Source organism: Coccomyxa subellipsoidea, assembly GCF_000258705.1.
Source record: "Coccomyxa subellipsoidea C-169, whole genome shotgun sequence".
In the NCBI taxonomy this organism is placed as follows: domain Eukaryota; kingdom Viridiplantae; phylum Chlorophyta; class Trebouxiophyceae; family Coccomyxaceae; genus Coccomyxa; species Coccomyxa subellipsoidea.
This window is the reverse complement of record NW_005178019.1, coordinates 15597-41451: the sequence shown is the minus strand read 5'-3', so window position 1 is coordinate 41451 and position 25855 is coordinate 15597. Positions and strand designations below refer to the sequence as shown.

General features: G+C 53.0%; 6 protein-coding genes across 6 annotated transcripts; 3 read left to right on the top strand and 3 right to left on the bottom strand.

Annotated features, from left to right (window-relative positions):
• Positions 1-255: 255 nt before the first annotated feature.
• Positions 256-3558, top strand: COCSUDRAFT_68290 (hypothetical protein; the record flags this gene model as incomplete). The annotated part of the gene is made up of 7 exons (XM_005642802.1): positions 256-487; positions 962-1270; positions 1448-1683; positions 1926-2014; positions 2122-2346; positions 2496-2754; positions 2839-3558. The coding sequence occupies 7 exons, from the start codon at positions 256-258 to the stop codon at positions 3187-3189; spliced, it is 1701 nt and encodes a 566-aa protein (XP_005642859.1). The 3' UTR covers positions 3190-3558.
• Positions 3559-4128: 570 nt separating this feature from the next.
• On the bottom strand, positions 4129-5251 carry COCSUDRAFT_60284 (hypothetical protein; the record flags this gene model as incomplete). Its single annotated transcript, XM_005642801.1, has 2 exons — positions 4129-4395; positions 5108-5251. The coding sequence occupies 2 exons, from the start codon at positions 5249-5251 to the stop codon at positions 4129-4131; spliced, it is 411 nt and encodes a 136-aa protein (XP_005642858.1).
• A 252-nt stretch (positions 5252-5503) lies between these two features.
• COCSUDRAFT_60283 (hypothetical protein) lies at positions 5504-5782 on the top strand (the record flags this gene model as incomplete). The annotated part of the gene is made up of 2 exons (XM_005642800.1): positions 5504-5557; positions 5687-5782. The coding sequence occupies 2 exons, from the start codon at positions 5504-5506 to the stop codon at positions 5780-5782; spliced, it is 150 nt and encodes a 49-aa protein (XP_005642857.1).
• Positions 5783-6805: 1023 nt separating this feature from the next.
• Positions 6806-14909, bottom strand: COCSUDRAFT_68289 (MA3-domain-containing protein; the record flags this gene model as incomplete). Its single annotated transcript, XM_005642799.1, has 14 exons — positions 6806-7475; positions 8117-8308; positions 8801-8898; positions 9056-9137; positions 9453-9524; positions 10008-10142; positions 10521-10643; positions 11302-11475; positions 11636-11830; positions 12509-12657; positions 13174-13339; positions 13774-13893; positions 14430-14495; positions 14853-14909. The coding sequence occupies 14 exons, from the start codon at positions 14907-14909 to the stop codon at positions 7335-7337; spliced, it is 1770 nt and encodes a 589-aa protein (XP_005642856.1). The 3' UTR covers positions 6806-7334.
• A 348-nt stretch (positions 14910-15257) lies between these two features.
• On the bottom strand, positions 15258-15528 carry COCSUDRAFT_60281 (hypothetical protein; the record flags this gene model as incomplete). Its single annotated transcript, XM_005642798.1, has 2 exons — positions 15258-15435; positions 15518-15528. 2 exons carry the CDS (start codon positions 15526-15528, stop codon positions 15258-15260), a joined length of 189 nt encoding a protein of 62 aa, XP_005642855.1.
• A 1924-nt stretch (positions 15529-17452) lies between these two features.
• COCSUDRAFT_60280 (hypothetical protein) lies at positions 17453-24366 on the top strand (the record flags this gene model as incomplete). The annotated part of the gene is made up of 12 exons (XM_005642797.1): positions 17453-18706; positions 18945-19131; positions 19480-19592; positions 19936-20085; positions 20331-20507; positions 21123-21226; positions 21596-21806; positions 22277-22630; positions 22912-23103; positions 23428-23540; positions 23786-24013; positions 24222-24366. The coding sequence occupies 12 exons, from the start codon at positions 17453-17455 to the stop codon at positions 24364-24366; spliced, it is 3228 nt and encodes a 1075-aa protein (XP_005642854.1).
• Between the last annotated feature and the right edge of the window lie 1489 nt (positions 24367-25855).

The following is a 25855-nucleotide window of genomic DNA, read 5'->3' as shown; positions in this document are numbered from 1 at the left end:
GGCGAGGCAGCCTCCTGTCGATCCTTCGGCACTCAGTGTGCCAGACGGCCCTCACTGATTAAGAAAGATGCACACCTTGAGAATCTGCAGGGATGAAACCAGCGCACCACGTTTGAATAGCACGTTTTATAGGGACGGCCTATCAAGATTTGGTTTTTGTCATGCAAGCACCCGTTTGGCGGTGACTAATTAGTTATATAAGCCTCTGGTGGCTACACCCTGCATGGTACTCTCGTCGTGTTATGCAGCAGCCCGATGGATGCTGTTGGTGTTTCGCAGATTCAAATGGACACGCTTGAGGACATACTGCAAGCTGTGTCGGAGGATCTCGACGCCTCCGTCCCCTACGCTGACATACTAAAGGGGAAAGGGTACCGCACACCCAAAGCCATCCTAGCAGCCGGCAGCGCTGACAGACTGAGCAGCATATGCGGCCTGCTGCCTGGAGATGCAGACGTCATATGGGAAGCAGCCGAGGGCACAAAAGGTGGGAGCCTATACAGAATGTAGCTTCTCACTGTTTACAGTCAAGCTAGTCAAGCACCAGGAAAGCCATTTAGCTGAATGAGTTGTCAGGTCCTGCCCACAGCAATACTTGAGAATTGAGTGAGGCATCTTGCAAATGTCAGAGCCCTGGTCAGAGCAGCACAAATCGTGTCGCCATCTGGCTCGATCTGTGTGGCTGCCACTCTGTGCTTCCACGTTTGTGCTCCACTCTGGGAGCTTACAACCTGTCTTTGGCCTGCAGCACCTAGGCTATCTGTGTCTTGGTCTCCATCTGCTTTACAAGCTTGGCAGGAAATGCTGCTGCCTTGCTGCCTTTAATATGCAGGTTGCGCGCTACTGCGGTCTGCTTTGGTTTCGTTCTGTACCGCAAAATGGCTCCCAAACGCCAGCTGCTTCCAGCTATTGCAAGTCCATCATGGCTAACCGACTAACGGCTGACATCCTGCCTGGGCAGTGCGGCGCTCCTTCCCTGTGGAGTATGGCTCCGGCCGGGAGGGGCTCCATGGCCGCAACTACCAAACCAGACGTGTTGCCACCTGCGAAAAGCTGTATCAGCTGGTTGGGGACCGTGGCTATCTACTGATCAAGGCCCCGCCGCAATCTGGCAAGACATCGACACTGCAGCTCCTGATGAACTGGGCGAGCAAGAAAGATCCTTATCTGCGTGTGGTCTACATTAACCTTGCAGATGAGATGACCGGCTTCCAGCTCAATGATGTTCTCCGAGCTCAACTGGGTGGCACCCTCGATGACATCATCAAAGGTATGACCATGGCACTGCGGCGTTCAACATGAAAGGACCTTCCGCTTTGGGGCTTTCAACCACCTTTCCTTTTGCATGCAGTGCACTCCAGTGGTATCATCTTTATTTGCCAGCAATATCTGCATGGTGTGGAGCATATGTCATGGTGGGGTTGCACAACCATTGATGTGCTTGCAGGGGGCGAATCAGTGTTGCTCTGTGTGGACGAGGTGCAGATTGCCTACCAGAAACAGAGATCAGGCAGCACTGACTTCTGGAATCAGCTGAAACGCCTAGAACGCGGGTCATCAGCTGGGCATGACACGCGTGTGGTCATGGCTGCCGCCTATGGCACCAAGCGCAGCGCAGCCGACATTTCTGAGCCAGATTCTCCTGCCGCTACCCCTGTCAGCTTTGAGTATCCAGACATGGTGGTGACCATCTTCCCATCTCTTCACGGGGCTAGCTTGCAGCTGTCAGAAGAAGAATGGGCTGAATTGTGGGTCAGCTATCTGGACCACACTAAGCTCCAGTTGGGCGATCTCATAAAGGACCATGTAGGGTCCATCTCTGGACGGCAGGTAGGCGCATGTGGAATTGGTGTACATCTGGCGCCATTATCTTGCCCAACAGCTGAAGGGACAAAAACAAATACTAGATGATTGTTGTGGTGCAGGTTGGGCTGTTGACAGCCTCTCTGGATTACCTACAGGAGCAGCTGGTCAATGAGCTGAAGGCGCCCAATGCTGTCAACCACAATGCATGGTCAGTGCATTTTCCTTGGTAGTTGCATTTTCCATATGGATGGCAAGCCTGTCTCACCCAGTCATCTACGATGCTGCATGAACGGGCTTAGCTCTGCTGCACTGCAGGCACAAACTTACTTCAAGGGGCTTCTTTTCCCGCCTGCTCCATGTGCGCTCCATCATGAAGTATGAAGATGTCGAGAAGATCCCTGCGGCGGTTGCGTTGCTGCGGCAGCTGCTCTGGGTGGACCCTTTGCCAGTACGCTTTGCTGATGGCTCTGCAGAGGCAGCAGCTGTCTACAAGCTTTGCAGAGCCGGTCAAGTCACACTGGAAGAAAGCCCTGCTGACAGGTAGGGGTACCATGCCAGAAACAATGTGCAATCATGCACGGCAGTTGTCATGGCATCATCAATATTGCAGCCTTGGACGGAGTGTGCTGGTTGTGACATGAGTGGGTAAGGCTGCCATACACTCAGGTCGGCACATGTCTGGCATGCAGGCTGATGTTCACCAGCCCGCTGCATCGTGCATCTTTTATGCACCGCCACTACTCGGGCACATGTACAACATCTGGCCAGTGGACCATGGTGGAGTGGATCACCCGCGCAGTGGAACGCATGGACCCTGTCATCCTCCGAAAGACTGAGAGCCTGGGCAGCGATGACAAACGCCTGGAGCGTTGCTGGCAGATGGAGCTCTACAGGGTCATCCTGGACGTTCTTCCCCCTGGACGGGTGGTGTCTCCAGATGTTGGGCGGGTGCGTCACTGCTTTCTGGTGGCTGACTTGTTTGACTAGCTGTGTGCATGCTTGTACAAGCCTGAGCCTCAGTGCTGCATGCAGACGCTTGGCGGCCGGGGTTTTGCCGATCTGTACATCTCCGAGCCAGAATGCATTGTGCTGGAGGCAACTCGCGACGGCAAGGACATGACCAAGCACCTCAACCGGTTTCTGGATCCGCAAAAGTATCAGCCGCTTCTGGAGATTGGTGGTGTCAAGCTACATGCGGTGGTCGACTTCCGCAGTCCAGGGAGTGCCAACCCCAGAATGCAGGATGAGCACCTGTACAATGTGCTGTTTAGTGATGATTTTTCAGAGGCAGTCATCTGCCATATGGGTGCGCGGCAGCAGGTGGTGGTTGCAGGCGCAGCGGATGAGGCCACACGGCAGGCCTTTGCTGCGGCTGTACAGTGATCTGCAAGTGTGAGGAGGTACATTGCAAGAGATTGGGGTGTCTCCTTTTCAGCTGTGCAGGTCAAGTTGCACAAATCTGCTGCAAGGCAGCCAGCTCACGGTGTCATAGCTGACTCCATCAGTCCTCAGCACATGGTGTTGGTTACAGATCGATTACAGTAGCTGTGAACACCTATAGCCTGTCATCTTCACCTTGAGTATGTGTCGGAGCTGCCACGCGTTGGCAGGCAGTGCAAGGAACGGGCACCTGTAGAGTTGAGGCGGAGCCAGAGTGCTTTTCTATGCAGCTGATGGACAGGGAATTGCTCGATTAGAGGGTACATGTATCAGCCAATTACTGGAGCGAAGTGTAATCTTCTTTCCTTTTCCTATGCAGACTATGCAGACAATGAAATCCTCTACAATTTCTGTATCCTGCAGTGGCGCATCCTTGCAAGCATCACCGTTGCCACATTAAATTTAATGAGGGAGAAAAAGATTAGGTTTGTCATTGAGTGCTCTATAATTTGATTAGATATCTTCTTGCAAAATCTCTCAATTAATGCATGTGCATCCAACCATGACAAAAAAAATTCGTTATTACAAGTATCATTCTGCTGAGCGCATTTCTGCGCCATATCTGGGCCTAGGAGCTTTTGAGAATCCCACTTGCAGGATGACGGGTGCCTGCGCACTACACCCCCAATCCAAACACTTCTCCCGGGCGGCAGGATAATGTAATAATGCTTAGGGGCGCGTCCGGCTGTAGCTGACAGGATTGTTTCAGCGAAGAGTCCCTTAAAGGCAGGGAACCCTTTAATTGCTTCCTGACAGATTTGGTCTGCTTTGCAGTGATCGGAGTCTATGATGCCTGCATCTTGAAAGCTGTAGGACGTGATCTTGCGAGCAGATCCCCCGGCCGCCACTATCAGGGACCCCCAGAGATTAGGGAGGGACCGCTCAGCGCCGGCCGCAGCCGCGGCCGCCGGGATCCCTGGTGCCGCGGACTCCCCGGCCGCCACATTCCAGGACTACACCCCCCCGCAGTGAAACAAAGGGAAAGCTCAGCGCAGGCCGCGGCCGCGGCCGCGCCGGCTGCCGGACCCCCCGCCGCCGCGGGCCCCTCGGGCGTTGCGTCAGGAATTGGAAGGGGTTTCGTTCCTGGTTGCCCGTGACCTGCCCATGCCCTGCCCTGTCGGGCTCTTCGGGCAGCCCGCCTCTGCCCGCCTGCCATTTGCCCCTGTCCAGTCAACACCCAGTCAGCCAGGATGACTCAGCCTTTCCCACCTTCGAATCACAGCACACACCACTGTTGTTGTTGTTCACTTTGATTGTTGCATTATGGGGGAGGAGGGAACCCTGCTTTCTGCCAGTGCCCAGTAGGCAGTACCTTCATGCTGCGACAAAGATCCGATGCCTGGGAAATTTAAGCACGGCCTACGTTATAGTATATTTATGTGATACTGCTTCATGAGCAGCAGCGTCCCGTTACAACTGATTTACTCGCCTCTCAAACCATCGCCACTTCGCTGATGCAAGCATGATGAATGAGCTTGTCAATGATGCTCTAGCACTCACACGGATTTTCTGGTTTTCCTGCCCACCTTCAATCTGGAAATTAGCTCAAAATACAGGAGGCTAATAGAAGCCGCCTCTGCCCCTGCCAATGTCCAGTCAACATCCTGTGAGCCAGGGTGACTCCATTTAAGACTGCTCAGTCTGTAACCTACGATGGGCCTCTTGAAGAGTTTCGATTGATTCGTGTGCTTTTTGGATCACTACCAAGCACGGTAGCTACCCAGCTGACTATGGACATCTCTTTTCTGAGCGGCTGCCACACAGTTTAACCGGATCCCTAGCGACGCCGTCCTTCCATAAATGTCTGGCGCTGGCCTTGCCTGCATATTTGCCCTTTGCTTCTAGGCTTTGGGTGACTCACCGCTGAGGTGATGGCCGGCCGGTAGCGCATGTACTGCCGGAAGAGGCTCATGGGATTGTAGGGGTCCACCGTGTGGCCACCAGCTTCTGGGTCGTGCTTCTGTTTCGGCGCGCTGTCGTGCCAATTCCACTCGCCTGTATTCATTTTCACAAGTGTTTCTTTTTCAGGAGGTTGGTTTATCAGGGATTCAAATCCTCACGCACAACGCACAGACAGAGAAGTCTTCAGGCTAAGTATCCCGCTAATAGCTCTAGGCATAAGCATTTTCACTCACCTGGAAGATGTTGACAGAACATTCAGTAAAGAGAATTATAATAACGAGCACCCACTGTAAAATGGAGTCACAAGCCGCTCAGCTTGCCTGAACTGACAGGTGGTGGCAAATGGCGAGTAAGGATGCCGCTGGGCCTGCCACGCACGCCAACCAGCCTCTCCCGCCTGCGCTGCCTGGTGAGATGTGCTACATGGCCTGGTGACCTTGCACTTCAACAGCATTGTCGGCAAGCCGTACACCAAGGCGGCTGACGTTTTCAGCGTGGCATCGTGATGAGGGAATCTGGGGTGGTCCTGGATGACCAGGCACACGACCTGTATCAGCAGCTCACAGCGCATGACCCTGGGCAGCGGCCATCGGCTGCTGGCGCACTCAGCCACCCATGGCTGGGGTTGGCGTGATCAGCAGCTTCTGACTGGTCTGACAGTGCCATGCCATGCCAGGCGCTGCGCCTTTTGGCAATGCAGCTCTTGGACGCTGTTCATGCAACAGCAACATACCACGCAGATGCTTATTGAACACATGCCATTGCACCCTTGCATTGCTGGGCCAGCTTCATGTTGCATATATGCCGAGCAGGTCCAGGGGCCTAGATGCAGTGAGTGTGTCTGGGAGGTAACGCCGGCCCAGCCGCTTGTGGCAACAGAGTTCAAAGCTGGGGTAGAGCGGTCACTAATGGGAGGTCTGTCCGGCTCACTTGTAAGGCTACAGGGATAGCAGTAGGGATGCTAATGAAGTAATTGTTGTTAGATTAATTCACATGCACATGTCCAAGCCTGCCTTGACGGCGAGCTTGTGCTCCTTGCCTGCCAGATCCTGAACACACCCACTGCTCTGCATCTATGTCATCTTGTAGGCTCAGGGTGCTCTATAGCCTGCCACGTGCGGTACAACATGTCATTACGTGTGGTTGCTTGTTTTTTTGCATGTCATGCAAATGTATGCCAACTCTGAATCTGCAAACAAACCACCGGCACCAACGTGCCCTAGCTGTCTAGAACCTATTGAAGCCATGATGTGCCCAAGTGGCGGGAACACGTTAATAGACTTGCATGTTTCTACGAGTGACACTACCGCTGCTATAGAAAGTAGTGCCCTTCTCCACACAAACAGATGAACAACAAAACAATGTGTCACAATATTGGTTTGCTGCGTCTATCTATTTTCAAGGTACCGCTGCCGCCGCCAGAAAGCTGGAGGTAGCGCTTTTATAGGATCTAAGTAGCGGAGCTATAAATTGAACTCCAATATCAAGGGGGTTCGGGAATGAGATGCTTGGATCCTGGATCCAGGAACTATGCAACATGCGCACAAGTTCTACAGGATCATTCATCTGGCAGAAGCAGGATTGTGAATTAAAACTGAACTTGGGTGGCTCATCGAACTACACCCGTAAAGGGCACAGACCGGTTCAGACCAACCAGGACTGCTGCACTTGATTACAAGAAAAGTCAAACACTCACACTCATAGAGTACACAGTCGCTGCAACACTCTGTGTTGGTATAGCATGCCGCAATTATGCATGTGTTGTACACCACTCACACACCCTTTGCAGCTGTGCAGCAAGCTCCATGCACGTGCACACAAACAGGGTGTGCCAAACACGGCTGATGCCATAATGACACATGCAAAACCCCGGCACAAAGGCACGTGCAGCTGTCACATGCTCGCCCAAATACTTGGCGAGTACGACAGTCCTATGCTGTCACTGACAGGCTGTCAGCCGTCGAAGCCTGCTGTCTTACATTTGATCCAGAGTCACCTTCCTTTTTTTGGCACATCAGAACACACACCTCACAAGCTCCAGTCTCAGACAAGCAAAAGTCGCCTGGCGTCGCCTGGGAGGAAGTTTCGGAGCTATCTCTGCCATACAAGTTTGAGGGGTGTGATTAGGGTTATGACAGGGTTGACCCTGCTGTTCAATCTTGCACCCCTTAATACCCTGACACCCTCTAGGCAGCTGCGGGCGAGAGCCAGCCAGACTCGGTTGCCTGCGCCTTGTAGTCAGCAAACAGCTTTTTGGCATTTGGGTAGTCCAAATCGATGTCGTCCAAATCGCCCTCCACGCGCTGGAACCCTGTGTCCACCTGCGTCTGCGCGCAAACACAGCAATTGACTCAGAATATTATTATTATTATAATTATTATTACACGCTTTTCATACCGAAGGCAAGGTGCGTCTGCAGACAAGCTGCATGTAAAGGCTGCCAAATCCCTGCCTCAGATGACAAACAAAAAATACCTTATGCAGGGCTATGAACAGATCGCCAAGACTGCAGCTGCTAAATTTCAAGAGCTTGCTGCATCGATGTGAGACCAAAGTATGAGAAAGCAGAGCCCCTCACACTAGTCATTATTTGAGCACGCAAATAACCTGCAGTTTCAGCTCCAGTTTCGGCAGCTGAAATGCCCCTACTGGCATCTGCCTCAAGGTCGTTATCTTGCGCGTAAGTAAAAAGGCACTCAAGAGACAATCTTGCTGCAGACATATTTTGTAGTCACTATCATGAACAGAAGCTGCGTTGACCATGAGACACTAGCGAGTTCCTGTGAAGTAGGCAAGCAACAACAGCGAAGACGCCTGTGCTTGTACCTTTCTCCTCCTCGCAGGTGCCAGGAAAGCAATCAACATAATCAATCACATAATCAATCACATGGACACTCAGTATACAACGAAGGTTTGACAGTGTGTTGATGTGCCGCACAAATTGAGAACGACAAGGAGGAATGCCCACCTGTGACACCTGGCCGGTCTCGGTCAGCGTGGCGAGCAGGCTCATCAGCGCGGGCGCTTGCTCGGGCGCCTCGAATGCTGCCAGGAGAGCGCGCTTGACAAACTCGTGGTGGTAGTGCGGCGCGTCCAGCGCGCGCAGGCAGCCGGCAGCTTCCGCGTAGACACCGCTTACTACATACTCCTTCAGCAGCGCCTGCACAGGTGTGAACGGTTCAAAACTGTATTCAAGCTGTGCATTTTGAAGCCTGAAGAAGAAGGCAGAGAAAAACTTGCCTGACCAGAAGGTCACCTAGACAACCTGGCTTTTGAAAGTCGCAGTCAGGAGGTTGAGGGATTTGAATGCACGTTGAAGCTAGCCCCTGATATGACGGTATTGGCGAGTCACGCCCGGGATCCTTATAAGCCTGCAGGATGAGTGCTTTCTGGCAAGTAGGGGTTGAAATTACACAGTTGCTTCATTGTTTTTCATCTCGTTCCAGCATGAGAGCTGGGCAATGACTGGCAAGTGCATCGAATCTGGATCCCTCTTGGTGACATGGCAAGGCACAAAGGGTGGGTCAAGCACGTATGCAGATGCCACACGGCCCACAGATATTCAAAGAGAACACATCCTGAAACAACACTACGGAAAATATTAAATTCCTGAAAAAAAAATGAAGGGGCAACTTTGAAAAGGATGACTTGCCTGGAAGCTGTGGCGCAGGTGGTCGATTGAGAATGCGAAGGGTGTCGCCCAGCAGCGCTGCAGCCGTTCCGCGGCGTGCCTGGCCCCCAGCATGTTGCCTGGCCATAAACAAACATGTTTGTCCAAATCTCCCAGGGATCATGTCCATGGGATTGGGTTTGTCGAGAGCATTATTTATTGATTGTGGGTTTCAGAATGAGTACTACAGTATCTGAACCCTGTTTCTGTAAAAATGCAGAGGGCGGAAGAAAGCACCTGCGCTGCGCACAATGTGGACTCCCAGGGAGTCATCGTTCATACGCGCCAGCACGGTAGTCAGGAAAGCGGGCGGCAGCACCTGTGACATCACAAACTTAAATTATGGCCATGGCTTCAAGCATCCCTGACTCGCGTGTTGTGTGATAAATAGCCACGCTAGAGGTCACGTCAGGCTTTAAGATCCCGAGGAACACACGTTCCGCAGGTCACTTTGCATGTCTTGCAATTCTGGCTTTTGAGGGAGCTCCTCCAGTTTACACACAACAGTCCATTATTGAATACGTAGCAGCAGCACAGGGTACAGAATTAGCGGAATCCTGTGCATGACTGGTTTAAGCACCCAAACCCTAAACCCTGAATGAGATAAACAAAAAATAAATAAAAAATATATAACCTCGTCGACGATTGCGCGGCCCAGGAAAAGCGCTATGTAGTGCGTTGCGTCCGGCAGATCCAGTTCCAAGTCCTGCCAGACATGCAGACACCAAATTGCCTAAAAATTAGCCTTCATGCCTTTTAAAAGTTTCGGGGAGAGACACAGGGGCCTTTCCGAGGGTCCAGCAGCACATAAACACATTCTTCAAGAAGGGAGACAACGATCACAGAACAACTTCTGCGATGACAGCAGAGTCATGCACATGCACAGTCCACCCTAACAATCAAAGAAGCTAGTAACGAGGCAGCCTGCTTTTCATGAACCATGCGCACTGACAGCCTTTTCATGCACTGCCTGCTCTTCCTGCACTGACAACCTTGATGCATTGCAAGCTGACATTTGAACAAGGACCACTTGTGGGATTCACCTCGCAGGCGAGCATGAGGTCAGCGACCCATGCACAATGCATGCCGCGGAGAGGCTCTTGGGGTCGAGCCGAAAGCACTTACTGCTAAGTGCAAGACCAACCCCGACCTAGCGCACCCTGATATTTAACGCATTCTGTAGGCGCACCTCGCATGCGAGCATGAGGTCGGTGAAGCCCTGAGCGATGCTGTCCTCGGAGACAGTCTTGGGGTTGAGCGCTGCCAGCAGCACGCTCACCATCTCTCGCTCGCGGTCACGCCTGTCCAGCGCCAGCAGAATCGCCTGCGCAGGGAGATCAGCTTGGAATATATTAGTTGTTCACCCTGGGTTGGGACAGTGTAAACATCTTTCTAAGCAGGAGAGTAAGGGTGCCATCACTCAGGGCCAGCACCAGCAGGATCGCCTCCGCAGACACAGCAGGAAGTCCTTGACAGCAATTCGAATCCATTCCAACCTAAGATTTTCAAAACGAAATATGCAGGCATTAGGGTTTACCAACGGATTCTCCTGCAAATGTTAGAGATATTGACCAAACAAACCTAAAAAGGCTGACCCACCATGCAACAACCTGGCAGTCCCCCGAAAGCTGTCGCATTGGGGCAATGGTATCTGAGTGACCGCTAGGCGAAAAAGAAAAGAAACGGAGCATTGGGCACGCACCTGCTTGACAAAGATGTGGTGCATCTCGGGCTTGGCCAGCTCGCTGAGAGCGGTGGCGACCTCCTCGGTGTCGGCTGACAGGAAGTACTCGCGCGCGATCCCAATCACGCCCTGCTTGAACGCCTGTGCGCAACAGCAGCCCACATCAAAGCTAACATAGAGATGTGAGGTCAAGGACCGCACCATGCTGCGCATTTCACTCGCGCAATGTTCATCCTGAACATGAATTAAGTAGCTCCGGATTCAGGCATCACCATGCTCCGCATGTGACGGGAAGACAAGCGGTCACAAGCCATGACACATGTAACCACCTCGTTTTCCGCAACACAGGCGCAACATGCCGGTAGGGGCCCCCACACAGGCTTGATCTAGGGTTGGTTTTGTGCCGCACCTGTAGACTGCTGGATCTCACCCTAACCTCCCTAAACCCTAATATAAAGAAACCCTGACAACTCAACAAGAAGTTCTAGGTCCCGCCTTGGGCAGGCTGTCGGAGGCGCAGCCCGGCGCGCTCGTGAGGCACTGCGCATCCCCTACAGCCCTGCTTAATGACCTCCATACTCTCATGTCCTAGACCCTGAACCAGTGCAGAAAGGGGCATAAAGAAGGCCGACGAGCCCCGCCTTGGCCTCGGGCGTGGGCGCGGTGCCGTTGGCGCAGCCGTGTGCGCCCATGTAGCACCACGTGCCTGTTCAGCCCTAATGATTGACCCTTCACACCCTCAGGTTCTAGACCAAGAACCAGTGCAGAAAGGGGCATGAAGAAGGCCAACGAGCCCCACCTTGGCCTCGGGCGTGGGCGCGGTGCCGTTGGTGCGGCCGTGCGCGCCCAAGTAGCCCTCCTCAAAGCCGCGCTCCAGCCAGCCGCCCGCACACCCGGCCGCCACTATTGCCTCGAACTTTTCGCGCGTGCTCGCCACGTCACGCTCCAGGTTGTCCGCCACCCTCTGAAACCCCTGGTGTTTCAAACAATCACTTCATCTCCCAATCCTGCGAAGAGATGTGCGCCTGAAACCCGAACACCACTCAATCCCGATCCCTGAACTCCCGGGACAGGCAAGCCTCACGCAATCAAGACAGAACAGGCGCATCCTGATCTCCTGAAACAGGACGCACCCTGACGAGCTGCGTGGTGGACAGAAATCCGGACTCCGCGAAGCCGCCGAGCAGCTGCAGAATGGAGTCCTGTTTTGGCGTGTTGTGGAGTGCGATGACTACCGCCTGGCGCACAAACTCGTGGTGGAAGAATGGCACCGCCAGCGCCCGCAGCCCCTTCTCAACTTCTGCCGAGTCCCCCGACCGCACATACTCCTGTGACACAGACTATTACATGTTAGGCAGCAAGTAAAGGCAGCTTTCACTCGTCGCTACCCTGCATGATTAACATCGAGGAAACCTGGAAATGCATGAAACATCTTGCAGCAGGCTTGACTTGCTTGATGACGAAATGCAGGCGGCTCCTGAATGGGGAGGAAGCATGCGGGTACCAGAGGGCAGCAGAAAGATAAACAGCGGTCCATTGAGATGCATAATTACTGAATTAACAATACAGCCATTGCATCGATGCGACTGTCAAGCTCAACAGTCGAACCTTGCAAGTCACACAGCCACCTCATAAGCTTTGGATGCTTTCTGGCTGCTTACTCCTACACCTCGAGTGAGAGAACCGGGAAAGATGAGCAGGCGGCCTGTGGCGGCGTGGGTCTCTTGCACACGCCCAGCACCAGCTTCACTTTCCAAAAGCTTTTATGTCAAGGGTTCCATGCTATTAATTGGGGGCCATACAGCCGGGGGGCGGTATAAGTACTGAGCATCGTGCCCACGGTTGATTGGGTCTTGCTTGGATCTGGCGAGTTCATCGAGGGGTAGGGATTTGGCAGCCTTTACTGCAGCTTGTCTGCAGACGCACCTTGATTCTGGCAGGAAAAGCGTGTAATAATAATAACAATACAGCTAAGACCCTGAATGCAAAGAGGACTTGGCGCATACCTTGAGCAGGCGGCCCATCGCGGCGTGGGTCTCTTCAAGGACGAGTCCGGCACCGGAGCCCCAGATGTTGGCAAGGCGCTCGCCCGCCCCAGGCTCGCGCAGCAGCTCACCAGATCGCACCTTCACCACTCCCACATCGTCCAGCTCATCTGCGACCACATCATTTGTATTGTCAGAGGGCACCCAAGAATTCTTGCCTTCCATGCGCAGGTCCAGGTCCTATGCTCACCACCTCATGCTGAAATGCGTCATCAACCATGGAAGCTGCTCAACCGGGTGTAGATTGTTGGCATGGTCATGCCAGAAGAAGAATCCCTGCACGTTTCAACCCTACAAGACCCTCACGTGCACTTCGCCCAACTTTGATAGAAACACACTTATTTTCTGCTCAGTCTGGAGTTCTGCTGCGACTAAATCCAAAGCATCGTTGCGCAATTTGCAACATAGGAATTGTGTTGAGAAGAGCAGAATTCCTGATGCCCTTTACTGCACCTGCCCGGTTGTTTTCGACAAAGGCGGGCAGGAGCACGTCATCGGCCATGGCGCGCGGAAGGTTCCCCCCCCCCCCCCCCCCCCCCCCTTTTCTCTCTTCTCCTTCATTTTCTTGTGCGGATCCCACAGGATCAGAGTTGGGAATGTGAACAATATGGAGGAACAAATTGCACCTGCTGGAATGTCTTCAACAAAGGCGGGCGGCAGCACGTTATCCGCTACAGCGCGCGCGATGAAGGCCGCGATCTGGTGTGGGGCCTCGGGAACGTCCAGGCGCAGGTCGGCCGCCGCGTCCAGCAGCCGCCTGAAGCCCTTCGCCATCTGTGCCGCGCTTATCACCTGCACAGTACAAATCAAATCAGCTTGTTATCCTGGTGAGACATGAACACTCCAGGCTTATCCCCTGCGCCTACGCTTTGTGAGCGTCGAGAGGATGCTTGAAAGTGAAGAGGCCTATCCGGTGCGCGCACGCGCGGAGCAAAGCTTTGTCGGCATCCAAAGAATGTACACAAGCGGCAGAGTGCGCACTTATCACCTTGTCACTGAACGAGGAACGAGGAACTAAAGCAGGAAGAGCATGAATTGTGACAAAATTTTGCTGAGACCATGCATGCCGGGCAGCTAAAACATCGTGCAAGTTCTCTAGCACAAGCCGGTCCCTCCGCTGAAGATGCAAGCAGTACAAACAAGAATGCGTGATGCGTGCGGTGCTTGCCTGTACATAGGCTTCCCAAACCATGCAACTGTGTCTTGAGGGGGAGGAGAAGTTTTACCTCGCCCAGGAGTGCTGAGAGGAGGATGGATGCCATTTCGCGCTCGTGGTTGTGCTTGTCAAGCGCGCGCGTCACCACCTTCTTCACAAAGAAGTGGTTGTACTCCGGCTCGTCCAGCTCCTGCCACAGATTTACGGAATGTGATTTCAAATCGGAAATATGCAAAAACCACCAGTAAACCTAATCCCCGCACACCGCCGGCCGGGGCGATACAGAGCACTGAGTCCAGTATTCTGTTTTGAAAAGACATTTTTGAGGAAAGGTCTTGGCACGCTAGCCTTGTACAACAGCCAGTGTGCCAGTCCATTCCACAAAGTACATCAAGCTGCATCATTGTCATACTGGGGGCAGGCACATGCCTGTACATCAAGTGCAGAACAGCAAAAGCAAGCATGCAGAATCTTTTCTCATTTTGCACACTGTACCTGCCAGAAGGCAAGGTACGTCCTGCAGACAGGCTGCAGATAAAGGCAGCCTCAATGCCACCCCTTGCTGGACTCGCCAAATCCAAGCAAGACCCACTCAACCGTGGACACATCATGTGCTCGGTATTAATACCACCCCCTTCCCGCCGGGACAATGCAGAGTAACAAGTCCGCAATTCTGTTTTAAAAGGATTTTTTAATTTTAGGGCATATCTAAACTGCAGTGCCCACCTGCAGCCGGGTGCTAGCTTCCTGCAGGTCCCCGCTGTTGAAATACTCATCTATCAGGGCTTCCACCTGGGAGACACAAATCCCTTCAACTTCAGTGCCATAATGGCACCGCATGCAGGAGACTCGGGTTGGTAAGAAGATCCCAGGACGCTTTTGGTCAGATCACCAAGCATCACACAACCTTCAGATCAGGTGGGCTTCAACTGAAATTAAACCTAAACCAAAGACTGAGTGACACTGACGATCCTTTCCGAAGACCTTTCTGGACTGCTGCAAACATTGCAGGCCCAAACGCGACTGTCTTCACAGCATGATTCCAGGAATGTCCATCTCAGAATCCCAAATAATGCCAAAGTGCCGCCGCAAACAAACTGTCAAAAACTTCTACAGCCCAGCAGGTGAGTGCGTGGAGGGACTGCTCACCGACTGCTTGTACTGTTTCACCTGCTGGCTCTGCACGCTGGTCATGTGCTGCTCCATTTCTCCGTCGTCACCTTGAGACAGAGAGAAAACTCACATCTCTGCCAGCCGACAAGACATAGCAGATGTCTCCGGTGCCCGCACCCGTGAGTACCCTATCTAACACATCCCCTTTCTCATACATCTTCCAGGTCATTGGCCACATGCACTAGATTGTCCTGCCACGTGGACAACTAGTGGTGATATTGGATCAAAGAGGCCATCACACCCTGTATGCAAATTTTGAAGGACAGGACACTCAATTACTCTTGATTTAGACTTGCACTGCAGTGTTTCAAGATCAGGACATTAGCATTTTCTAGATTCAGATGTTGCACTCCATATTTTAATGATCAGGATGGTCGAAATTTAATGTTCAAAATTCAAATCTGCTTTCCGAGGCTCGCCTGACTCGTAGTTGGGGTCATTGCGGTCTAGCACAGGCGACGGCGCGCGGTCGAGCCCCGGTGACATTAGCCCTCCCCATGTGAATTTACCCCCCGCCCCACCCTTCTTCACTCTCCCAGCCGCCTTCACGCCGCGGCCCCTGCGTTGCAGACAGCGAATGTCACACACTGCTGCCTGCAGCCCTTCTTTTGGAAAGCGCAAGGCAAATAGGTCCTCCGCACAGTTTTGCCATTGCCAACTGCCGTGGCCTTGCATGCATGTGCAGGTCATCGGGAGTTATTCTAATAGATAGAGGCTTGCAAGCAACCTGGAAGTGTTAAAGCTGCAGGCCCAGCGACCACTCTTAGACAATCTGTTGATTCTTGTGCTGTACAGATGGGCTCTTTTAAACCAGGGGTAGGGCATGCCAATGCCCCTACAAAAATTTCTGCTGTAGATTTCTATGTAAATTTCTGCTGACCAACTGGAGGCGATTGTAGTGTCTTGCAGATTTACTACTGCTTGCCTGCTGCGGTGGTGGGCGTCAAAACTTGTGCGGCCGTTCTCTCGTGGTGTCGTGCTCCCAGAGCGAGCGAGGCGCCCGTTCGATTTCGGAACAGCTGCACAAGATATCCACGTGTTACACTTGTTTGATGTTAGAAATTTGCAATGCATAAAGAGCTCATGGCCCAGTGAGAGGGTCAGATGCCAGCTGGTGGAGATAACCACACATCATGCACTATGTTTCCAGCAACCCCTGCTCTTGCTGGTGTGTAGCTTATCAGGAATGCAGATTGCAAACACGGCAAGCATACTGCGGTTTGCCTGCGTGCTCATGCGTAGTCATTTCGGGAATGATGCTAGCTGCATGCAAGGCATCTTGGCATGGGTGTGCAGGTTTATGGCATGGTGGACTCTTCCTCTGACCTACAGCTGGAAGCGCAGATTGCTTGTTGGCCAAGGCGGTGTCCAATGCTAAGCGTTGTGCCTCAGTCAGGAACGATGTAGATGCCTGCTTCTCGAGCCCGTAACCTGGAGACCACAACAAATGCCTGGCCATCAATGGCTTCACTAGGGGTCCCCCACCAGGGTTCTGATGCGTTGCATGTTGACTCGTCCCATCCTAAACGCGATCGGTCTAAACGTCTATGAGAAGAGATCGTGTACTAAGGACATAGCGGTTAAGATGAAAAGAATGACTCAGACACAGGTGGGAATCCTGGGCTTCCTTGTCACCGACCCGCTTCCGGAAAGTGCACGGTGGACAGGGAAATAAGCAATATGAGATATCATCAACCTGGATTCTCCAATATTATTGGACATCTATGTGACCCGCGTTCAAAGCGAGAAAGGGAGGGTAGTCAACCCTTCCAGAACATGGGCATGTCGAAAATATGGAAAGAGCCTGGTCACATCCTCTGGTATTCGTTATCGGATAATGGTATTCCTGATAATGTCTTACCATTGGTTTGCTGTGATTGGTGCTGGAGCTCCGAATGGTCCCTCGGCATCTGGCGACAAGCAGGTTCGCCGTGATCATGTAGCCGTTCACGGGCTCGGCGGGGGTCTCTCCTGGGACACCCGGTGTAGATCAAGAGCTCTGGATATACTGTATATAAATAGATGACAGTTATTATGGAGAGATCGCTATCTTGAAGAGGTCCTCGAAGGGCAGCAAGAAGCGGGCTGAGTCAGATGGGGTTTGCAAGGGTAATATCGTGCTACAGCTAGCTAGAAGGGTCGCTGGGAAGCCCTACAGAGCCCCCATGCCCATCCCAACTTCCGAGACTGTTCGATTGCGAATTTCCCGACTGAAAACATGTGTGCTGCATGCCACTCAGTCTAATCGACTCTTCGCACGCTTTGCCCACATGATCTGCTTGACAAGGTGTGTAATCGCCTATCTGGGGCCGTCTCTCTTGTGTTTGGAGACTGAATTTTGCTAGTACACCTCCTACGACGAGCCAAAAAAGCTTTGAAGTCACTCTATTGGATTTTGTATCAACGTACACACATGATATATGCACAGGGGCAGTTGTTCCAAAACGAGGCCCACTCTGAAGGGATCCAGGATAAATAAACAAGTTGTGAGTCGCTGCTAAGCCTACTTTCTCTTCTCAGGGCCGCATCACAGGGCGAGGATGGCTCCAGGCAGAATGCATAGCAGCCATCAGGGCATGGCAGGGGCTGGCTTGAGGGCCGCACAGCGCGGCTTCCTGGGACTCAGGCGCTGCGGCGCATCCTTTCTTGGTAGCATAGAGATCCCGCCTTCCAGGCTTGCCCACGCCGCTAGCGCAGCCCAAAGGCAGCTGGCTGCCTCTGCACAACCGGTCAGTAATTCTGCCAGCAGCTATGCAGACCGCGCTGCTGCCAGGAGAGCCTCGAGGAAACCAGACACGGTGCAGCCGAGGGAGCCGAAGAGAAATGACACCGAAGCCAGGATGCCAGCCGTGCAGCAAACAGCAAGCGAGCGGTCCCCGCCTACTGGCATGGAACAAAGGGCGGCGCCCGCAGCTGCCAGAGAGAAAGCTGCGCCCGCAGGGCAGCAGTTTGCTTCCATGAGCGACACACTCCTAGCCGACATGACAGCGCTGCTAGGTGAGCCGACACCAGCAGATGCCCCAGGCTCGGGTGCAAGTCAGCCAGCACAGAGCAGACGCGCGGCGGATGCTATGCATAATGGGGCAGACGCTGCACATAGGACGCCACCTGTGGCCACAGGGCAACCGCGCAGGCAAAGTGCGGCCCCTTCCTCTGCTGGGAGGCAGCGACAGAGCAGCAGTGATGGTGCCAGCAGCACGGCTTCGGCCAGTCACAGCAGACAGACACAGTCCAGCCCAAGCGGGGCATCCTGGGGTCAGGTGATGAGCGACAGGGATGCCGACAGAGGCAACCGCAGAAGACAGGCTGAGGAAAGGGTGAGCGGCGGCTCGTGGGGGCAGGTGTCAAGCGACAGGCATGCTGCTACAGGCAACGGCAGACAGATGGGCGGTGACTCACGAAGTCAGGAATCAGGTCCAAGGCAGCGGCAGGCATCACCTGGCAGCAGTGTGCAACATGACAGCCTGGATTGGGACTGCTTTGAGAGCGGGGCTGCAGTGAGTGGCGCAGGGCTCCAAAGAAGTGCCAGCCAGGGGTGGAGCAGTCAGGGTGGGGGGATGGCTGGGGTGGATCAGAGGGGCGAGGCAGTGGAGGTGAGCAGGCGCACAGTCAGCAGGGAAGAAAGGAGTGACACCCGCAATGGGTGGGGGAATGGGCCGCCAGGGGTTGGTCAGGGGGGTGATGCGGTGGGGTGGGGCAGGGAAGAAACAAATAGGGAGCAGAGGCGGGGGCCTCCAGGGCGCAGGCCGTACCGGCTGACTCACCGGGAGCGAGTCAAGCTCTGCCTGGAGAGCAACGGCCACATGCGCGACGCATTTGCAGCCGCCCAGGTACTGAAGACATCCTTGATTATTCTGAATTGCCCTTATCCTCTTCTGACGGTGCAGTGTCTTTAGAGGTTGAGATGCCTACAGATTTCTCAGCTGGTGCGAACTGTGTTTTTCTTGTACTCGACTGGTCTGTACAAGGTTCACAGCTTGATCTAGAGGACTGCTGCTTTTATGGCTTGCAGTATGTCAGTGAGAGAGCATGGTGCAGTTTGCATGACGAGAAATGTTGCTTTTCCAGGATGCGCTGGCCAGTGAGGGAGCGTCAGCAGCAAAGCAGCGAGACATCCTGCGCAGCTTTGTGGCAGATTTGGAGCGGATTGTGGACGACGGCGCAGAACACTTTGACCCGGTCAACATTTCCACCGCTCTGCACACTCTGGGCTCAACTGTGGGCGACCCAGATCTCAGCGCTGAAGCCACGGCTGGTATTGCTCTGCTCTCTACACTAAGATTTCTTGCAGTAATGAAAATTACAAACTAGGCACAGGCGAGATTCCATGCAAATAGTCTCTTCCCTGCCCTTCATGGTGAAGTGCGCCCTTTTCAAATGATGTCCCCACTTTTACATGCACACACGCAACAGAAGTCATAGCTTTGACAGAACCGATGTTTATAGTGCAGCAACTTTGCACTAAGACGTGCAAGACGAGGAAGGGAGTCGTGAGGGGTAGTTGCAGGGCAACTGATCTTTTTGCAAATGTTTGTTCAAGTGTACCTAGAACAGCTCTCATCAATGCAAAGCACGTATTCAGTGAATGGTTGTCTGTTTGCAGGCGTTGCCTGTCAGGGGCTGGCGGAGCGCCTGATCAGGCTGGCAGAGAGGGAACGCGCGTCGTTCAAGATGCCCGCTGTCATGATGGTCTTCTGGGCACTCGTCCGCCTTGAGGTGCGGCAGAACAGGACGCCACCCATCTTTTTGCCAATTCATTTAAACAAGCGCTGCAATTCTGCGACCTTGCATCTCAACATAACTATGATTTGGAGCTGGAGGCCTCTTCAAAGCTGGTTGTGCGGCAGAATACAATATCCCTGCATGAAAAGGAATTAAAACGCACCCAGAATGAAGCATTCAAGCATTCTTTGCTGCTTCCTGATGGATTTGCATTGCTATTCCTTTGCGGACCCATGTGCACTGGTCTAATGAACCTTGCTCCCAGAAGTATTCCGTGCGGTGCGCTTTTGCAAGGCTCTCACAGAGATTGTATTTGACCGATGGAATTGTGGGCCAGGTGCCGGTCTCCGAGGCGTTCCTGGACGGCATGGCGGCTCGGGTGACCGCACGCGTGCGGGAGCTTCCGCTGCCGGAGCCGCAGTACGTCTCCGGAATCCTCTGGGCCTTCTCCCGCGTCCGCGCCGGCCAGCCCCTCAGCGCTATCCAGGTCATAGCCAGCCTCAAATATGGGAACCCCCGAAGCCCTGGAATACCCTGAAGTGACTCCGCCGGTGCTTTCCAGTTCTGCGATCATTTCGTGCACCAACGCTATAATTGACGCAGTTTGTGAGTCCAGTGTCTGCGTCACTTCATTACCCAAGACACAAATCTGATCCGCTTAGACGGCAACAAAATCTACTCATGGTATTAAATGAGGATAAAGATATTTATTGACTCTGGGATGGCGTGCAGGCGGCCATGGTGGAGGCGGTGTTTGCAGTGGCTCCCAAGGTGCTGCCGGACGCCAGTTTCCAGAACATTGCCAACCTGGCGTATGGGCTGGCCATCCTCAACCATAGCGCACCCCCAGAGCTGCTCACAGCAGTTGCAGAGGCCGCTCTGCTGCGCATGCCATCCGCAAGCTCCCATGTACGCCCCTTCATTTCACTACAAAATTGCTGAACCCTAATAAAAAATAATTGCAGCTTGTCTGCAGGACGCACCTTGCCTCTTGGCAGGAAAAGCGTATGATAACAATAATAATAATAATACAAAAATATACACCCTGGGACAAACTTTTTCACAAAATGGTGCAGTACTGTGCTCTTGGCATTGTGTGTGGGCTGGGTGCTGGGAGGTCTTCTTGGGTGACAGAGCGATGCAGAATGCTTCTTGTGATCACTTGCTAGGAGCTGTGCATGATCTCTGTCCAAAACTGTTGCAATTCAGTCCGTCTTGACAAGAATGAGCCTGGACCTGGCTGGCTGCTGCTCTAAGGTCGGGAAAGTGCACAGGAACATCTAGAGACCCCATGTAATTGATGCAGAGTTCAAGTCAGACTGGTCATGTGCAAAAAAAAGTGCATGCCAAAATGGGGTTGTCTTGAAGTCCACCATACCTCTGCAGTTTGGATTCTCAGTGAGCATCCATCCCTGCACGGCCTCAAGAGCCACCATGATTAGTCTACATTTGTGATTATAACGTGGCCAACTAGCTAGGCACACTTTTTTCTTTCACTCAGTGAAACTCGATGTCTTGCTGCAGGGTGTGTCAAACCTGCTGTGGGCGTACGCAAAGATGGGCACGAGTCCCCTGGGCGGACAGCTCTTCCGCAGCGCCCTGGCACATGCGCGCGAGAACCTGGACAAGTAAGCAGCTTTGTTCCCATATCTCCTGCGTTGGGTGGTTTCTGCAATAAACACAATAACCAGTGCATTTTGCATCTTCCCTGCAAGGTATATTGTTTCCTGCCAGTCCTCAGAGCTGTGCATGCAAGCGAAACTGAAGTAGGCTGGGCCTGGAAAAGCATGTAATCGATCAACACCATGAGGTGAGGAAGCATCACTTTTCTGGAGATAGTAGCTTTCTTTAGCGGACGAAAGCCGGTTTCCCTTTGCACAGAGGATGGATAAGAGAGGAGAATGTGCATTTCTGAATGACGAAATGGAGAAGGTTCTTAGATTCCAAACACTCTGAAGCCACCATCTAAAATCCTGTATTTTGCTCTTTTGCGCCAGGTTCAGCGTGCAGCACCTGGCCAACACGCTGTGGAGCCTGGCGGTGGTGCAGCACGAGGCCTCTCCTGAAGCGCTGGACAGCTTTGCAGAGGCGTTCATGTGCCGAATGGCACAGGCAACGCCCCAGCACTTTGGCAACGCTGCCTGGGCCATGGCCAAACTTGGCCACGACCCCCTGCAGGGACGCTTCATGAACGCCCTCATCAAGCAGGTGGGCGTTCGGGGTTCGAGAAGGCCTGAGCAAATTTTGAAGGCGAACCGGTGTTTTTTATTTTAGCGTCCCCAAAAATTTGCCAGATTGTCGGCTGCCTCGCCAAGGTTTTGGGCATGGAAAACGGGAGATTATCTGTGTGCACCGAAACTCCATCCCAGAATTAAGCATGATAGACTGATCTGAGATAGCTTCTCCTTCAATAACAGCCTTGGAACTTTATGACCCGCTGGGCCCTGAAACTGGTGCTCAATGTCAAAAAGGAGTGTGAAATGGAGGGATTTGTTCATGAAGAAGCTTGTTGGAGCTTCCACTGCTGCAAATGCCTTGTGTCAGCTTGCCGGCATGTCATAATATACTAGCAGTGTATTTGGCATGTCAATATTTACATCGTGCAGCGCCAACTGAGTGCACAAAATCCCGCGTTTCTGTCAACCTTCAAATTCAAAATCTACGGCGTCTGTGTGCAGGCGTTCCCGCAGCGCAGCCGCTTCCACCGCCAGGAGCTGAGCAACATCCTCTGGGCGCTCGCCACGCTGCAGCACGAGCTGCCAGAAAATATATTGCGCGATGTCTCCGATGAGTTTGCGCGGCTCGCGCTCGCGCAATTAGGATCTGCCGAGCCTGGCTGGGAACGCCACCTGGCCAACATGGCGTGGGCGTGCGCGCGACTGCGGGTGAATCCACTGGGCGGCGGATTATTAAACGCGGCGTGCGCGGAGTTAGTAACCAACCCCGGCAACTTCTCGGTGCAGAACATGGCCAACATTGTCCTGGCGGCTGGCATCCTGCAACACCCCTTCCCTCAAGCTGCCGTCGATCTGGTGCGCCCCTTTCTGAGCGAGGGGGGCAGAAGAGTCTGCTCTTTAAATTCTCATGTCACATGTCCAGTGCTGCACGCAGCTGATGTACTGACGTGCTATCAAAGTTCGTGGGCTTTATTGCTCCCGCGGTGAGTAATTCAAAATTTACTTCTCTCAATGAATAGCTCTCTTGCTGGAGAGCTGTTAAGAGATATGTGTGAAGTAACAGGGTAAAGAAAGGCCATCAAAGCCCAGTGACACCAAAATCTGCGTGACATGACCATTTCTGTGCATGCCTGCAGGTGTTGGGCGAACTGCAGCAGCGCTCTGCTGGCAGCAGAGCACTGCCGCACCAGGAGGCCTGCAACATTCTGTGGGGCCTTGCCGCGCTGGACCAATTGACGCGCGCGCAGTTGGAGCATATTGCCGGCCAGCTCGCAGCCGCTGCCGCTGCTGACAAATTTACCAAGGCCGAGGCGAATCAGCTGCGGCAGGTCTGTGATTCTTTAATCAATTAATCGCCGCTTTTGGATTTTTTGAGATCTCACCTGGCCACAATATCTGCATGGTTTTCTTCAGCTCTTTTACTGCCTGATTGTTGGCTGTTGGAAGGCAGCAAACTGCATGCCACGGATTGCCACTATACGTGTATATATGGTGCCTTTTGGTCATTTGATATGCCCGCAGGTGCCCAGTGCCTGGCTGGCTGGCTGGCTGTTGCTGTCAGTGCTTCCTTGTGACTGTCAGGGTTCATGCTTGCACCTTTCTCACCAGCAATGAGGTGTGTCTGGCCTGACACAGACTTTTCTGTGCATCAGGCGGACCTAATGGTGAGAGCAATGGAGCAGAGTGGCGGGCAGGAGATGCCTTCATGCCTCCCTCCAGCGCTGCAGCAGCTCGCAGATGGAGATCAAATCATCTCCACCTCGAGGTTTGTTGACATTGTTATAAGTTGCCGCCAACCCTTGTTTCTCTTCTAGACAAACCGGTACTCATGGCAAGGGGAGGAGTCTTTACTGAACTTTGTCACTGTTCTGCTTGTAATTTGGGCTGATTCAGGCTCAACAAGGTTCCCGCATAATTTATCTTTGGTTATATGAAATCCTATAAAATAGAGATCACAAGCAGGATCCTTTCCTATTTCTGGAGGTGACTTGCTCTGTGTCTGGGCTGCAGGCTTCAGAAGGACGTCTCTGAGACGCTGTCCGAGCTCGGGGTGCCTCACACTGTTGAGGGCCGCATTAGTCACCCCAGCTTTGGGCCCGCAACAGTGGATATTCTCATTGAGGTGCCAGGGCAGCCACCGATGGCCCTTGAAGTGGACGGCCCTTCGCACTTTGCTGCGCTGGCCCCCCACCAAAACTTGGGGCACACCGTTCTGCGCAACAGGCTCCTCGAAGCCAGGTCAGCCTTGTTAACACTTCCTTGTATCTGAGCCATGCTATCATATCACAGTCGCAGAAACCAACTGCACATGCAGACAGCGCGCGTGCGAGTGAAAGCCAAACTGCATTCCACTACACATGAAGGAACAGAAGGGGCAGTGTGCTGTGTGATTCACAAATCATAACGGACAGGTTGTGGACTCATGGTTTGTGTGCTGTGGGGGCAGGGGTGCAAAGGTTGTCCAGATTCCATTCCGCATTGAGGGAAAGCGATGGGCCGATATTCAAGGCGACATGGACTCTCGGATAGAATATCTTACGGGCATCCTGGAGGCAAATGGAGTTGACATTGATGCCATATCACAGCTGTGATCTCCATTGCAATGAGGCCGAGTCCTCAATGCACACTATGGAGAGTGCTGCGGTGAAGCAGCGCGCCGTCCAGTGCAAACATTTTGACTGTCTCTGGGGAATTTGTCACATCTGAAAGATGGTGCTTAGTTTAAGTAAATGCAAGCTTAGTGCCTCGCCAATGCATGATTCAGGACAGGCAGAGAGCTGCAAGGGAGCACATAATGATCACACAAGCCTAGCTGAGCTCTCAAGATGTCTTGATGTCATGGGTCCTTGATCATTGATGTGCCCATGACACTGTCCCAAATATATATTGATGTGGCCACTGTGGCCATCACTAATGCTGTTAACAGGCCATGATCTGCCATGACTCCATCATGATTTCCCTGCGTGCATGTGACCCGGCCGGGCCAGTGCACATGCATGTGTTGCTAGCACTAAAAGTATCGTACGCTTGCAAACGCACTGCCTGCATGGTGGGCAGGTATGTTTGGGTGCGCCGAAAGTTGTTGTCTGAATTGGTTCATGGAATCTGCTGCACCAGGCAAACGCCAGATGCTCTCCTACTCCAAGCCAAGGTAGTAATCTGACATAAGTTTACTGCATCGGTGAGGTCAGCACCGACATCAGCACTGACGACATGCTCTAGCAGAATGGAGCCTCGCAGTGCAAGAACTCCTGCGCGTCGATGAGCCAGTGACTCTTGATATGTTTTGTACTCTAGAGAAATGCAGAAATACCAGTTGACACAAGGTATTGTCGGGTTGGAACCCATGAACAATCCACTTGCATGAGTTCAGGAATCTGTCGCGATGGCTGTTGAATATGGCGTTGGGATGTAAGTCATCTCATTTTCTGATATCTTGTTTTGTTCATTTTCATTCTTCTTTAGACACTGCAAATTTCCGATTTCTTTCCCAAGGTAGGCCACCTTGACATCTTATGACGTTGCCTTTTCCTCCTGCAGATATTTGACCATCGCGGACATATGGTTCTTGCTGGCAGCTTTGGCCACGGATTTGCTCTGGCTGCGCTTCTACCTCTTCGCAGCTTACGTCTTTCTGGCCATCGCAGCAGGGGCGAACTATCCTCCATGGGGCACCTGGACCCGTGCGAAGGGTGATGTCTGGCTCCTCGGCGCCATTCTGTGGCCTGTAATTGTCGGTGAGTCGCCGTCTCATCACAAACCAAGCGTCCACCATCTCTAAACCCCTTCAGCTCAGAATTAGAATACACTGTACCTATTTGTCTGCTTACTACGAGCCTGGTGCTGGTGGCAGGACTTATACATCTCAATAGCTTCTTAAGATTGTGCTGGGATGAACGGAGAGTGCAGCTTGCGACCCAGGATGATGAGCAGCTGTGGCGACTAGTGTACCGCCGCTCTGGCATGGGCCGCCTAGAGTTCAAGCAGGCTCAAGACTTGGGCAGGCAAGAAGCTTTGCTTGTTCTGCACTCAAGGGAATTTCCTGCAGGCTCTCATGCAAAGTTTTCCCTTCCTTATTCT